Below are 11,464 nucleotides of genomic sequence, written 5' to 3'. Positions count from 1 at the left end.
TTTTCCTGATGGCGCTTTTGAGACGTAACACGTTCCCTACATCTCACCCATTCAAAGTGTACTCGGGTTTTAGTATAATCACAGGGCTGGGCGTCCCTCACAATCTAACTTTGGAACATTTTGCTCCCCTCCCCCCTGCCCTCCCCCAAGAGGCTCAGTGCCTATCAGCATGACTCCCCATCCTTGCCTAGCCCCAGGCAAGCCCTGGTCTAGTTTGGATTTGCCTACCTGAGCATCTCCTGTAAATGGATTCATGCAATGTTAGGAGCACACGTGTGGCTGCAATTTCTATGGTTATTTCTCATCCGTGTGCTTTTGTTTTTTTGTTTTTTTGTTTTTGGGGTTTTTTTTTTTTTTGATATGCGGTTGAGAGCTGGGCTGCCTTTGATCGGTAACCCACGAACATAAAACCGCACACGTTCTGCCAGACAAACTGAGCTTAAATCCTGGGTCTCCCTTTCAAGTTTAGGGCCTGACCTTCAAGTCACCTAACCCCTCAGATCCTCAGTTTGCTCTTCTGGAAAATGGGAGCAGTCCTTCCATTATACGGTCATGGTAAGGGTTAAATAGGACCACGTGTGCCCAGGACGTGGTACTCAGCTAACAGATGATTCATCAGTAGCAATATTTTCGAGATCCTTCGGCTGTCCCATGTGCTACCGTATTGTGTGCCTCAAATATTCATTACATGACTAATAAATATGCATTGTGTATTAGAGGAAATTTAGAAGATATAGATGAATTCAACCAAAACAAAGCCTTTAATCCCTCTACTGAGAAAGACAATTGCTATTATTATTTTGGGGAAAGGGAGTCCGGATTTTCTTTCACTACTTCTATACATTTGTGTATATCTACATGTTTTCCCCAGCATGAGGTCATGCTATTTTTGTAGCAGGCAGTTGTGTTTTAAGCAAGGTCCATGCCCAGTGTGGGGCTTGACTTCACAACCCCAAGACTGAGAGGGGCAGGCTCTGCCTGCTGAGCCAGCCAGGCACCCCATAGCAAGCTGTTTTAAACATTTTTAAAGTTCAGGGGCGCCTGGGTGGCGCAGTTGGTTAAGTGTCCAACTTCAGCCAGGACATGATCTCGCGGTCCGGGAGTTCGAGCCCCGCGTCAGGCTCTGGGCTGATGGCTCAGAGCCTGGAGCCTGTTTCTGATTCTGTGTCTCCCTCTCTCTCTGCCCTTCCCCCGTTCATGCTCTGTCTCTCTCTGTCCCAAAAAAAAATTAAAAAAAAAATTTTTAAAGTTCATTTTGAGCGAGAGAGAGAGAGAGAGAGACACACACACACACACACACACACACACACACACACACACACACGGAATCCCAAGCAGGCTTTGCATTGACAGGGCTCGAACTTACAAACCATGAGATCATGACTTGAGGCTGATATCAAGAGTGGGACCCTCAGCTGAGCTACCCGGGCGCCCTGACTTTTAAACATTCTCTGTGGAACGTATTTTCATGTCCGATATATAACTGTCACTCCTCAAAAGCAGCTTGCTTTTTTTTTTTTTTTTTAATTGGCTAAGCATTCCGTAAAATATTTGACCAATCTGCTTTGGGTGAGCACTTAGGTTGAGTCCATTTTTTAAGCTGTTAAGAATCCACGGGTGGACACATTTATGTATTCGTCTTTTGTACTCGTTGGATTTATTTTTTCCTGCCAGGTAGAATCACTGAAATTTTCTGGTAAACCTTTTATCGTAATATCAGGTACAGAAAAGTACATCACCCGTGAGCATAGAGTTCCATGTCCTTGCTGAGCACACGTGTGTGTAACCTGAACCTGGATGAAGAAATAGAATATTCCCACTACCCAGAGGCGCCCCTCACGCCCCATTCAAATCACTACTCCCCGTTCGGGAGCAACCACTCTTCTGGCTTTTTAAAAAAAAAATAAGACAACATCATCATCATTTTTATTATATTTTTTAAAGTCTTTTTTTTCTTTTAGAGAGTGCATGAGTGGGGGGGGGGGGGGAGAGAGAGAGAGAGAGAGAGAGAGAGAGAGAGAGAGAGAGAATGAATATGAATGAATCTCCAGCAGGCCCCATGCTCATGTGGAGCCTGACGTGGGGCTTGCTCCCATGACCCTGGGATCATGACCCGAGCCGATATCAACGGTCGGACACTCAACTCTCTGTGCCACCCAGGCACTACCTTGTCATTCCTATTATCAGACAAGTTTTAGATAGGTTCATAGCAAAATTCAGAGGAAGTTAGTTTTCGCCTATGCCCTCACCCCAACATGTGCCATAGCCTCCCGCCTTATCCGTGGCCCCCACCAGTGTGGAACGTTTGATACAGTCGATAAACCTGTATCGACACTTCATTATCGCCCGGAGTCCATTGTTCACATTAGGGTTCACCTGTGGTGGTGCACCTTCTGCAGGTTTGGACGTATGTTCAGCGACGTGTGTCCGTCATGATGGGACCCACGGGGTAGTTTAACTGCCCCGGAAACCCTCTGTGCTCTGCCTGTTCATTCCTCATCCCCAGACTCGGACACGGAGACCTTTCTTGTGTCTTCGCGGTTTTGCCTTTTCCAGGAGGTCCTATAGTAGAATCTTACTGTGCGCAGCCTTTCCATCCCGACTTCTGACACTACAGAGGAGTTTTTACCCGTTTTCGAGCTCCATTTAAATGGAATCCTAACATACTTGCTCTTTCGCATCTGACTTCTCTTCCTTGATTTTATGTTTCTGAAGCTCACCCAAGTTATGGCACGCACCGCCTGCTCGTTTTCCTTGCTGTATACTATTCCATTGCTTGAGTAGACTGCACCTCAACAGTTGATTCTGCCGTTGTCGGGCATTTGGATAGGTTCCAGTCTAAGGCTGTTGGAACCGCACTGCTGTGAACCTCTCCTTCTTTTCTGTACCTCTTCTGACGAGCACAAGGGTGCATTTCTGTTGGATGTGTGCCCAGGACTGCAATCGCTCAGCCATGGAGAGTATTCGGATGTCCTTGCTGATACACACGTGATAAGAATGGCCATGTCCTCCTCCAGAAAGGTGGTTATTGCCCCTCACGGTCACCCCACTTTTCCAAGAGTCAGTTTCTACATCTGTAATGGGAATACAGCCCTATCCCAGTGTGCCATGGGGAACAGGTGCACTGATGTGTGGAGATGTGCCTCTGGTACACAGAGAACCCTTCACAGCTGTTGGCCATCCTAAGGGGTATTTCCTCACCAACAGCTTCTAGGGAGGCTGGAGAATTCTGAGCTATAGATTTTTTTAAAAAAATACTTATTTACTTTGGAAGAGCACAAGCAGGGGAGGGGCAGAGAGAGGGGGACAGAGGATCTGCAGCAGGCTCTGTGCGGACTGCAGTGAGCCCGATGTGGGGCTCGAATTCACAAACCGTGAGATCATGACTTGGGCCGAAGTCAGACGCTCAACTGACTGAGCCACCCAGGAGCCCTTGAGCTACGTATTCTTTTTTAAAAAAAAATTTTTTTTCAACGTTTATTTTATTTTTGGGACAGAGAGAGACAGAGGATGAACGGGGGAGGGGCAGAGAGAGAGGGAGACACAGAATCGGAAACAGGCTCCAGGCTCCGAGCCATCAGCTCAGAGCCTGACGTGGGGCTCGAACTCACGGACCGCGAGATCGTGACCTGGCTGAAGTCGGACGCTTAACCGACTGCGCCACCCAGGCACCCCAAGCTATGTATTCTTAAAGTGATACAACCTGAGCCTGAGACCCCCCCCCAAAAAAAAAAGATGAGGAGGACACCTGGTTAGCTCAGTCGGTGGAGCATGTGACTCTTGATCTGGGGGTTGTAGTTTGAGCCCTGCATTGGGTATAGAGATTACTTAAATTACTTAAAAAGGGGGTGCCTAGGTGGCTCAGTCGGCTGAGTGTCTGACTCTTGATTTTGGCTCAGGTCATGATCCCAGGGTCGTGGGATCGAGCCCCACATTGGGCTCCGTGCTGAGCGTGGAGACTGCTTGGGATTCTCTCTCCCTCTGCCCCTTTCCCCCCTCATGCACACACACACACACACACACACTCTCTCTCTCTCTCTAAAGTAAAAAAAAATATTTTTTTCTTTTAATACTTGGAAAAAACCCAACAGCAAATGAGATGACCAGCTGGTCCCAGAAATTAGCTGTCTCTGGAACAAGAAAAGACATTTATAATAGGGCATGGGAAATGCCGGGAGGAGCCGGGGGGAGGGGGGGATGGCTGTTTCTCAGCCCAGCCCCTGTTTGGAAAGTTTTGCCTGAACCGTGTATAGTCCCCGGGAACCGGCCCTCAAGGCCTTGGAGCACCAGGATATGTGGGCGGGCAGGCGATACCCAGTGAAGGCAGGTTGAAGGCGGGGTCAGGGGATGGACCCCACTCCACCAGTCACCGGTCGTGCGGTCTCGAGTGCTCTGAGCTGCAGTTTGCAAATTATCCCACAGAGAAAAGCACATCTGCTCCCTTATGCAGGATGTGTCGTGGATGAGGGGAGAGAATGCAGGTCCGGGTGCCATACTGTGTGCTTCATGAAACAGGCCCTCGGGGCGGAGCCCTTATGAAACCCGGAACGTGCAAGGCCCCGTCTTATTGGGAAAGACACGGCGGCCCGCCAGCCCGAAATGGTAATTACGTAAAACTGTACTTAAGGTTTTCTAGAACTACTGGGAAGATCTAAATACGTCCTGCACAGCGCAATGATCAAAGTTCTCTTTCTTCTCCTTCCAATCAATCCCCTTGCTGCACCAGATTCTCCTTCCGCGTCCTACTACGTGTCTCCCAAGTGACTTCCAGCAGCAGCCCGAACCCCTTTGCCCTGCCCTGCCCCTCTGTCTCTCCGTACGTGACCGTATGAAGCCCCTTGCTCAGCTAGGAAAACCCCTGTCTTCGGGAGCAGGAGGGGAAGAAGTCACACGGACGTGATCCCTTTAGAGGGAAGGGGAAAGTGAGCTGGTTCACTTCCGTGCTGTCCCGGCAGCTAGCTGCCGTTCGTAGCACAGGCTGTCTTGCCGGGGGATCGGAGGTAATGACCCCAGGGGTGCACTGCCAGGAAGAATGAGACGCCCTTTGTCGGTTTCTTCGTCTGGTGGTGGTCGGTGTTGCCCGCCTGGGAAGTGTGGGAGAATGTCACCAGCCTCCTGCTGGTGGCTCAAGTTCAGCGGTCAATGATGTCTTCTCTCTCTCTTTCTCTCCCTCCCTCCCCTGTTTCCCAGTCTCCTCAGACCAGATCGAGCAGCTCCACCGGAGGTTTAAGCAGCTGAGTGGAGACCAGCCCACCATTCGGTAAGATCTGCAGTTGGGTTTGGGCCTTGGGCAGCTCCATGGCCCTGGAGGATTTCTCTTCTCTCTCTTTCCCTGAGTTCAGCATGACTCTGGAAGAGCCCCTGGGTGGCCCCATTTCCTGTGGCAAACTTGCAGTTGTCATTCTTTTGGTCCCTCTAGATAAGATGTTCTAGAGCCAATCTAGAGCCATACTTGTTGGCATCAGGAATGCCTGTCTAGAGTGAAGACAGGGGGCCAGTCAGCCACGTGTACCCTGCCCTGGCTTCCTCAGATGGGACGCGCTCCTGGCCTCTGTGCTTAGAATCTCAGGTATACGTAACTTGAAGACCTCGTTAAAGGTCTCTTCACTCTTCTTCCTTCTGTTGTTAGTTCCGGCCTCAGGCAAGATGGCGGGCAGCAGACTGATTTCTTGACAGAAGTCAGACTGGCCATCCTACATTGCCTTTAAAAAAATTTTTTTTTAAATGTTTATTTTTGAGAGACAGAGCGTGAGTGGGGGAGGGGCAGAGACAGAGGGAGACACAGAATCGGAAGGAGACTCCAGTCTCTTGAGCTGTCAGCACGGAGCCCGACTCGGGGCCTGAACTCACAAGCCGTAAGATCATGACCTGAGCTAAAGTCAGATGCTTACCCGACTGAGCCACCCAGGTGCCCCCCTACATTGCATGTTTAATGTTGATCTTTTAGAAGCTGGGTAGGTTCATTCTCTCTTTTTTTTTTTTTATTTGTTTTTAAGTTTATTTTTGACAGAGTACGAGCATGAGCTGGGGAGGGGCAGACAGAGAGGGAGACACAGAATGTGAAGCAGGCTCCAGGCTATGAGCTGTCAGCACGAGCCCGACACGGGGCTCGAACTCACAAACTGTGAGATCATGACCTGGGCCGAAGTCAGACGCCCAACCGACTGAGCCACCCAGGCACCCCAGGTTATTTCTTTATGAGGAGGAATGCCCTAAACTGTCCTCCTTACCCCAAGAGAGAGTGTGTTCAGTCTTCCATGCAGGTTGAGTTCTATAGAACTAGGTTAGTGAGCGATCCTAGTTAGCATGTTTGGTCGTTGCACAGTTGGGGGGGAGGAAGCTTCGAGTTGAAGTGTAGCAAGCGGGGTCCCCGACGCACAGTAAACAGCGTTCTACCACAGACTTTCAAACAGATGGAGTTTCCTAAAACAAATATGCAAGGTCGTAAGGTTACAGTCTTTGAACTTCCAACATTTAATAATACTTAATAATAATTTAATAATATTAAAAATATTAAAATTTAAAAATAATACTTAATAACCTTTAATAACCCAGGGAAACGTCCTTCTTCTTAGCCAACAGACTAGAATTTCACCTAAGCTTTATGGAAATTGACAGAAACAATGATCACTTTCCTTGGTCTGTCCAAACAAGAGCATGTTGTCGATCCCACGCGTCATGGTTTCAAAGCATCCGTTTCCAGAGCTTAGATTCTGGTGATCTCTTGGGTCCTGTGGCCTCCTGTCTCAGTTTGATTGTATCCAAGGCAGAATTAAAGCCAGTTAGGAGTGTTGTGGTCAATTCTGCCCGTGACACCTGGGTAAGCCCCGTGAAGGAGAGGGAGTGAGCCCAGAGGAAAGTCACCTGGCTTCTCATCGGCTCCGAGAGCGTTCCATGTCCGAGTCGGAGCCGGTCACCGTGGCCAGGGCTAGAGATGCAAATAGGTTTTTCCCAGAGCAGTGACGGAGCGGGGCTGGGCCATCAGCCGGGATGGAGACTGGAGTGCTTTCCCAGGGCCGGGTGGGCACACCTTGGCCAGACACCTGGGAGTCTAAGGAGAGGCCGCATCTGTGCACCTGGATGTTGGAACCTGGAAGTGTCAAGGGCACCCCCCCTTCCTTCAGAAGTGTCTGGGCATGTGCTCTGTACCAGGTGCTTCGTACCTGTGCTGCTGGATGCAGCCTACAGTGGGTGGTGTGTGAAGGCGGGGCCCCCTTTCTCAAGATAGTTTTCCAGTAAGCCCCGTAAGAAGCTGCTGTAGTCGGGGGTCTCTGGGTCTTGCCTCTTGAGAGGTTTTAAGCTCCCATGCCACGTGTGTTTAATTTCCAGACTTGGGGGAAACAGAGGCAAAAACCCAGACTTGAGAAACCGTTTGCATCGGCCTCCTGTATAGGAGGGGCTGTGTGTGTTTGCGTTAGTTGCTCTCTGTCTCTGAGCCTCCGTCCTCATCCGTAAAGTGATTTGGGTGCGGAAAGTAAGCAGGTGCCATGCGGGAAGATCCCACTTTGAGCCGGTTGGGCAGCCCGGCTGCCATCCTCCCCACGGTTGGTGAGGTCTCGGGGACCCACCTTGAGATGCCTGTTAGCAGATGTCTGACCGTGGGGCGGGAGTGGAGGCGGGGAGCTCAGGTGCTGTGTGGGGAGGGGGCTGTGAGGCCCTCGGAGCCCCTCCCACTTCGAGGTTCTAGCATCCGAGCCCGGTGTTGCCCAGCGGCCCCTCCGGGGCCTCTGCAAGGCCGAACTGAAACACTGTGACCTGCACACATTCTTTCCCAGCTTGAGCGTGTGAGTGGATCACTCGAGAATGTTCCTAATGCAGGCTCGGCCTCAGCAGGTGGGTGGGGCCTGAGACTCTGCATTCACTGGAGGTCGCAGGGCCCCCGGGCGGCCAGCACGGTGCCCCGGGGCACAGTTAAGTGCTCACTCAGCAAATGCAGTTGCCTTTCTCTCTGCCACTGACCCGCTCTCCCGCCCCCTGGCCTCAGACGTCAGTCTGTGTGGTATTCCCAACCTCCTCCACTCCCCTCAGGCCCGTGGCCTCCCTCCCTGGCCTCACATCCCTCTGACTAAACCCGACCCGGCTGTTGGGCCTTAGCAACGTTTCTTCAGCCAAGTCTGCCTGGACGATGCCCCCGACCCGGTCAGCACCCCGTCAGGCTCCCTGGGCCCCGCACCTCTTCTCTGTAGCCGCATGGGGTGACTCCAGTTCGCCTCCCTGTGGGACGCTGGCCGTGAATGTGCGTGTGAATCACCTGGGAGCCTGGTTCAAAGGCAGGATTTGATTCACGGGTCTGGCGCCGGGCCCGAGACTCTGCATTTCCAACAAGCATGGGTGGTCGTGGGCAGGTCGGCCTCCCCAGCACGGAGGATGGTGCCCAGTGGGCCCCCCGGGTTCTATGGGTGGAGGCTGCACCCTCTCAGGCACGGAGACTCCTACCTCCCACTCGTGGGCTAGGCCAGGGCGTGGGAATACGAGCCCTCGGCTCTGCCTGCCCACCCCCAGGACCACCGCACACCTCACCCTTGGCGCATCTGCCGAGACCCAGTGAGCAGCCCTTGCTCCAGCTTTTGGGGCTCCCCTGTGCCTTTAAGGTGACATCCGTAGTTTAGCTGGGGTCCACTAAGGTCTTTAGATGCTGGCTTTTGCTTTGCTGAGGTCTCAGTGTGGACACCACGTCCTGCAGGATAACCCCCCTACCTCCTGTCCTCCCATGGCCTCCTCCTGGGGGTGCCCCAACCTGCCACTTACAGAATTGCAACTGTGCCCCTAATAGACAGCTGGCCCCATGCAGGGCGGGAACTGGGGCTTTTTTTCTTGGGCCTAGTGCTCAGTTCAGGGCTGGTAACGTTCTAGATGCTCGGGGGTACAACTGGTCGGTTGAATGAATGAATGAATGAATGAATGAGACCAAAGTAATGAGGCAAAAGTGAGTATAAGAACTACCAAAATTCTTTAAAATTGTTTTCTTTTTTAATTTTTTTTTTCCAAACGTTTATTTACTTTTGGGACAGAGAGAGACAGAGCATGAACGGGGGAGGGGCAGAGAGAGAGGGAGACACAGAATCGGAAGCAGGCTCCAGGCTCTGAGCCATCAGCCCAGAGCCTGACGCGGGGCTTGAACCCACGGACCACGAGATCGTGACCTGGCTGAAGTTGGACGCTTAACCGACTGCGCCACCCAGGCGCCCCACTTTAAAATTGTTTTTAATGTTTATTTTTGAGAGGGAGAGGGAGGGAGGGAGGGGCAGAGAGAGACAGAATCTGAAGCAGGGTCCAGGCTCTGAGCGGTCAGCACAGAGCCCAATGTGGGGCTGAAACTCATGAACTAAAGATCGGAGGCTTAACCAACTGAGCCACCCAGGCACCCCAGGACTACCAAAGTTCTCTTTATAGGCCATGAAGCATGGTGTACGTGAGACCCGTTGTTGTTAATACTGTTTCCCTCCAGAGGGTGTACATATTCCCGGGAAAGAATTTATCTGGGGCCTGGCTCGTAGGAACTGCTCACCGATGTAAGCTGTTATTATCTGAGCACGTTTTCTGTGTTGCGTAGCCGGAGCATGTTACTTGAGCCTCAGAAAAACCCCACAGGAAGCAGTGGTAGGAACACCTGTTGTCCCCATTTTACAGACGGGAGGCTCAGAGAGGTCGTGTACCTGTGCCTGAGTCACACAGCTCGTAAGTGGAGGAGCTCAGTGCTGAGATGCCTCTGTAAGGAAGTTGTGGACGTTTCTTGCGAGTGGTCTCAGGACCTCAGTCGCCCTCGTCTGCCGTCTGAGGACCCTTACCATCCACGGTGGGCATGTATAATTCCCACCACCAAAGCCCCTGCTCCCTAATTTCCTAGTCTCTGCTGGGAGGGTAGCGTCAGCTGCACATGGTGACAGCCCTGCCCAGCAGGAAGGAGGTGACAGGCCACAGTGTTCTATGCAAACAGGCCTGCCTGAAAAGCCCCTCCCAGACCCACTTTGCCTGATCCTAATCTGTCTCTCAGGACCCGGAAAAGGGTGATTGGGCAGGTTTTCGGTCCCGAGAGCTTTCCTGCCCACCCTCCTAGGGCAGAAGGATGAGCAGCCCTGGGCTGTGATCTGGTCCCTAGCACCGTCCCCACACTGCCAGGGGGTTCCCGAGTGACCCTGGGGGGGGTGCTCTCTGATACCTGGGCACACCTGGGGGGCTGTGGGCTATACTGGGGTTTCTGAGTGGGGAAAGGAGCTTTTGCTTCCTTAGGGTTGAGTTTGGCGAAAGGCACTGACTGGGGTCCGCTGGGCGAGGCCCCCAGCACTGCAGTCTGTGAGGGGTGTGGGAGGCAGCACCCTTTGCCCCTGCCTCTCAGAAAATGAAGGTGCCCGAGAGCCTAGGATCCCATGGGGCAGGGGTTGGGGGTGGGAGGGGTAAATACCTCCAGCGCAAAAGGCTCCTTAAAAGTGGCCACTTAAACCTGCAAGTTTTAAACATAGGCCTAATAAGTTCTGTAAGTTGCATTAAAAAATGAAGAGGGGCTCAGGTCATGATCTCCACGGTTCATGGGTTCGACTCTGCGTGGATAGTGGGGAGCCTGCTTGGGATTCTGGCTCTCCCTCTCTCTGCCCCTCCCCCACTTGGTCTCTTTCAAAATAAATAAACTTTAAAAAATATAAAATTTTATTAATGAAGAATTGAGTTTCTGAATTTGTGACTTTGATAAGTTGTATATAGCTTAAAAAAAAAAAATCAAAACTGAGTAAAAACTGCCAAACGGATTTGATGTTAACCCACCATTTTCCTATCCATGTTTGGTTGGTCTTCTCTCCTGCTAAAAATTATCCGAGGATGTGCAGGGATGGCCTCACCCCTGAGGCCTCAAAGCTGTTGTGTCAGGACTCCCACTCTGTGGTGTGTGTGTGTGTGTGTGTGTGTGTGTGTGTGTGTGTGTTTCTTACAAAGCCCAGCATCTGATTTAAAAAACAAAAATTCGGGGCGCCTGGGTGGCTCAGTCGGTTGGGCATCCAACTTCGGCTCCGTTCATGATCTCAGGGTCCGTGTGTTCGAGCCCCGCGTCGGGCTCTGTGCTGTCAGTTCTGAGCCTGGAGCCTGCTTTGGATTCTGTGTCTCCCTCTCTCTCTGCCCCTCCCCTACTCACGTCTGTCTCTATCAAAAAATGAATAGATGTTAAAAAAAATTTTAAAAACAAAAATTCATAATGCTGCATTATTTTTCTTTAAGGGCCCCCCAAAACCTGAATCCACCCTGACCACAGAGCACTGAGCTCCGTGGCCTCTTGGAGAAATGCTTGAGTAGAAAATGGTCATGTGACACATTGAGTACCAATCCTTTGCGGAGACTTCTGTCCTCAAAATGTTTTCTTCTTCCAGCAGGGAAGCCCCTCCCCAAGGAAACCCCAAGGATTGCAGGTAGTGAGGAAAATACAATAATTGCTGCTTGCACTTTCTCTTTCTGAAGTCGGGCCACTCGACTGGTGAAT

General features: G+C 51.4%; 1 protein-coding gene across 12 annotated transcripts in view; it reads left to right on the top strand.

Annotated features, from left to right (window-relative positions):
- The first annotated feature begins 4,414 nt into the window (after window positions 1–4,414).
- Window positions 4,415–11,464, top strand: part of TESC (tescalcin) — a 42,109-nt gene continuing 35,059 nt past the window's right edge. For 11 of the 12 annotated variants that reach the window (XM_045041089.1, XM_045041083.1, XM_045041088.1 and 8 more), the window contains exons 1-2: window positions 4,461–4,602; window positions 5,191–5,260. In XM_045041089.1, the coding sequence (XP_044897024.1) occupies window positions 4,476–4,602; window positions 5,191–5,260 (197 nt within the window). In that variant the 5' untranslated portion in view covers window positions 4,461–4,475. Of the gene's footprint in view, window positions 4,603–5,190; window positions 5,261–11,464 lie in introns of all 12 variants that reach the window. The other variant, XR_006587604.1, reaches the window with a different exon arrangement.

Source organism: Felis catus, chromosome D3 (assembly GCF_018350175.1).
Source record: "Felis catus isolate Fca126 chromosome D3, F.catus_Fca126_mat1.0, whole genome shotgun sequence".
In the NCBI taxonomy this organism is placed as follows: domain Eukaryota; kingdom Metazoa; phylum Chordata; class Mammalia; order Carnivora; family Felidae; genus Felis; species Felis catus.
This window is presented reverse-complemented; position numbering and strand designations above follow the sequence as displayed.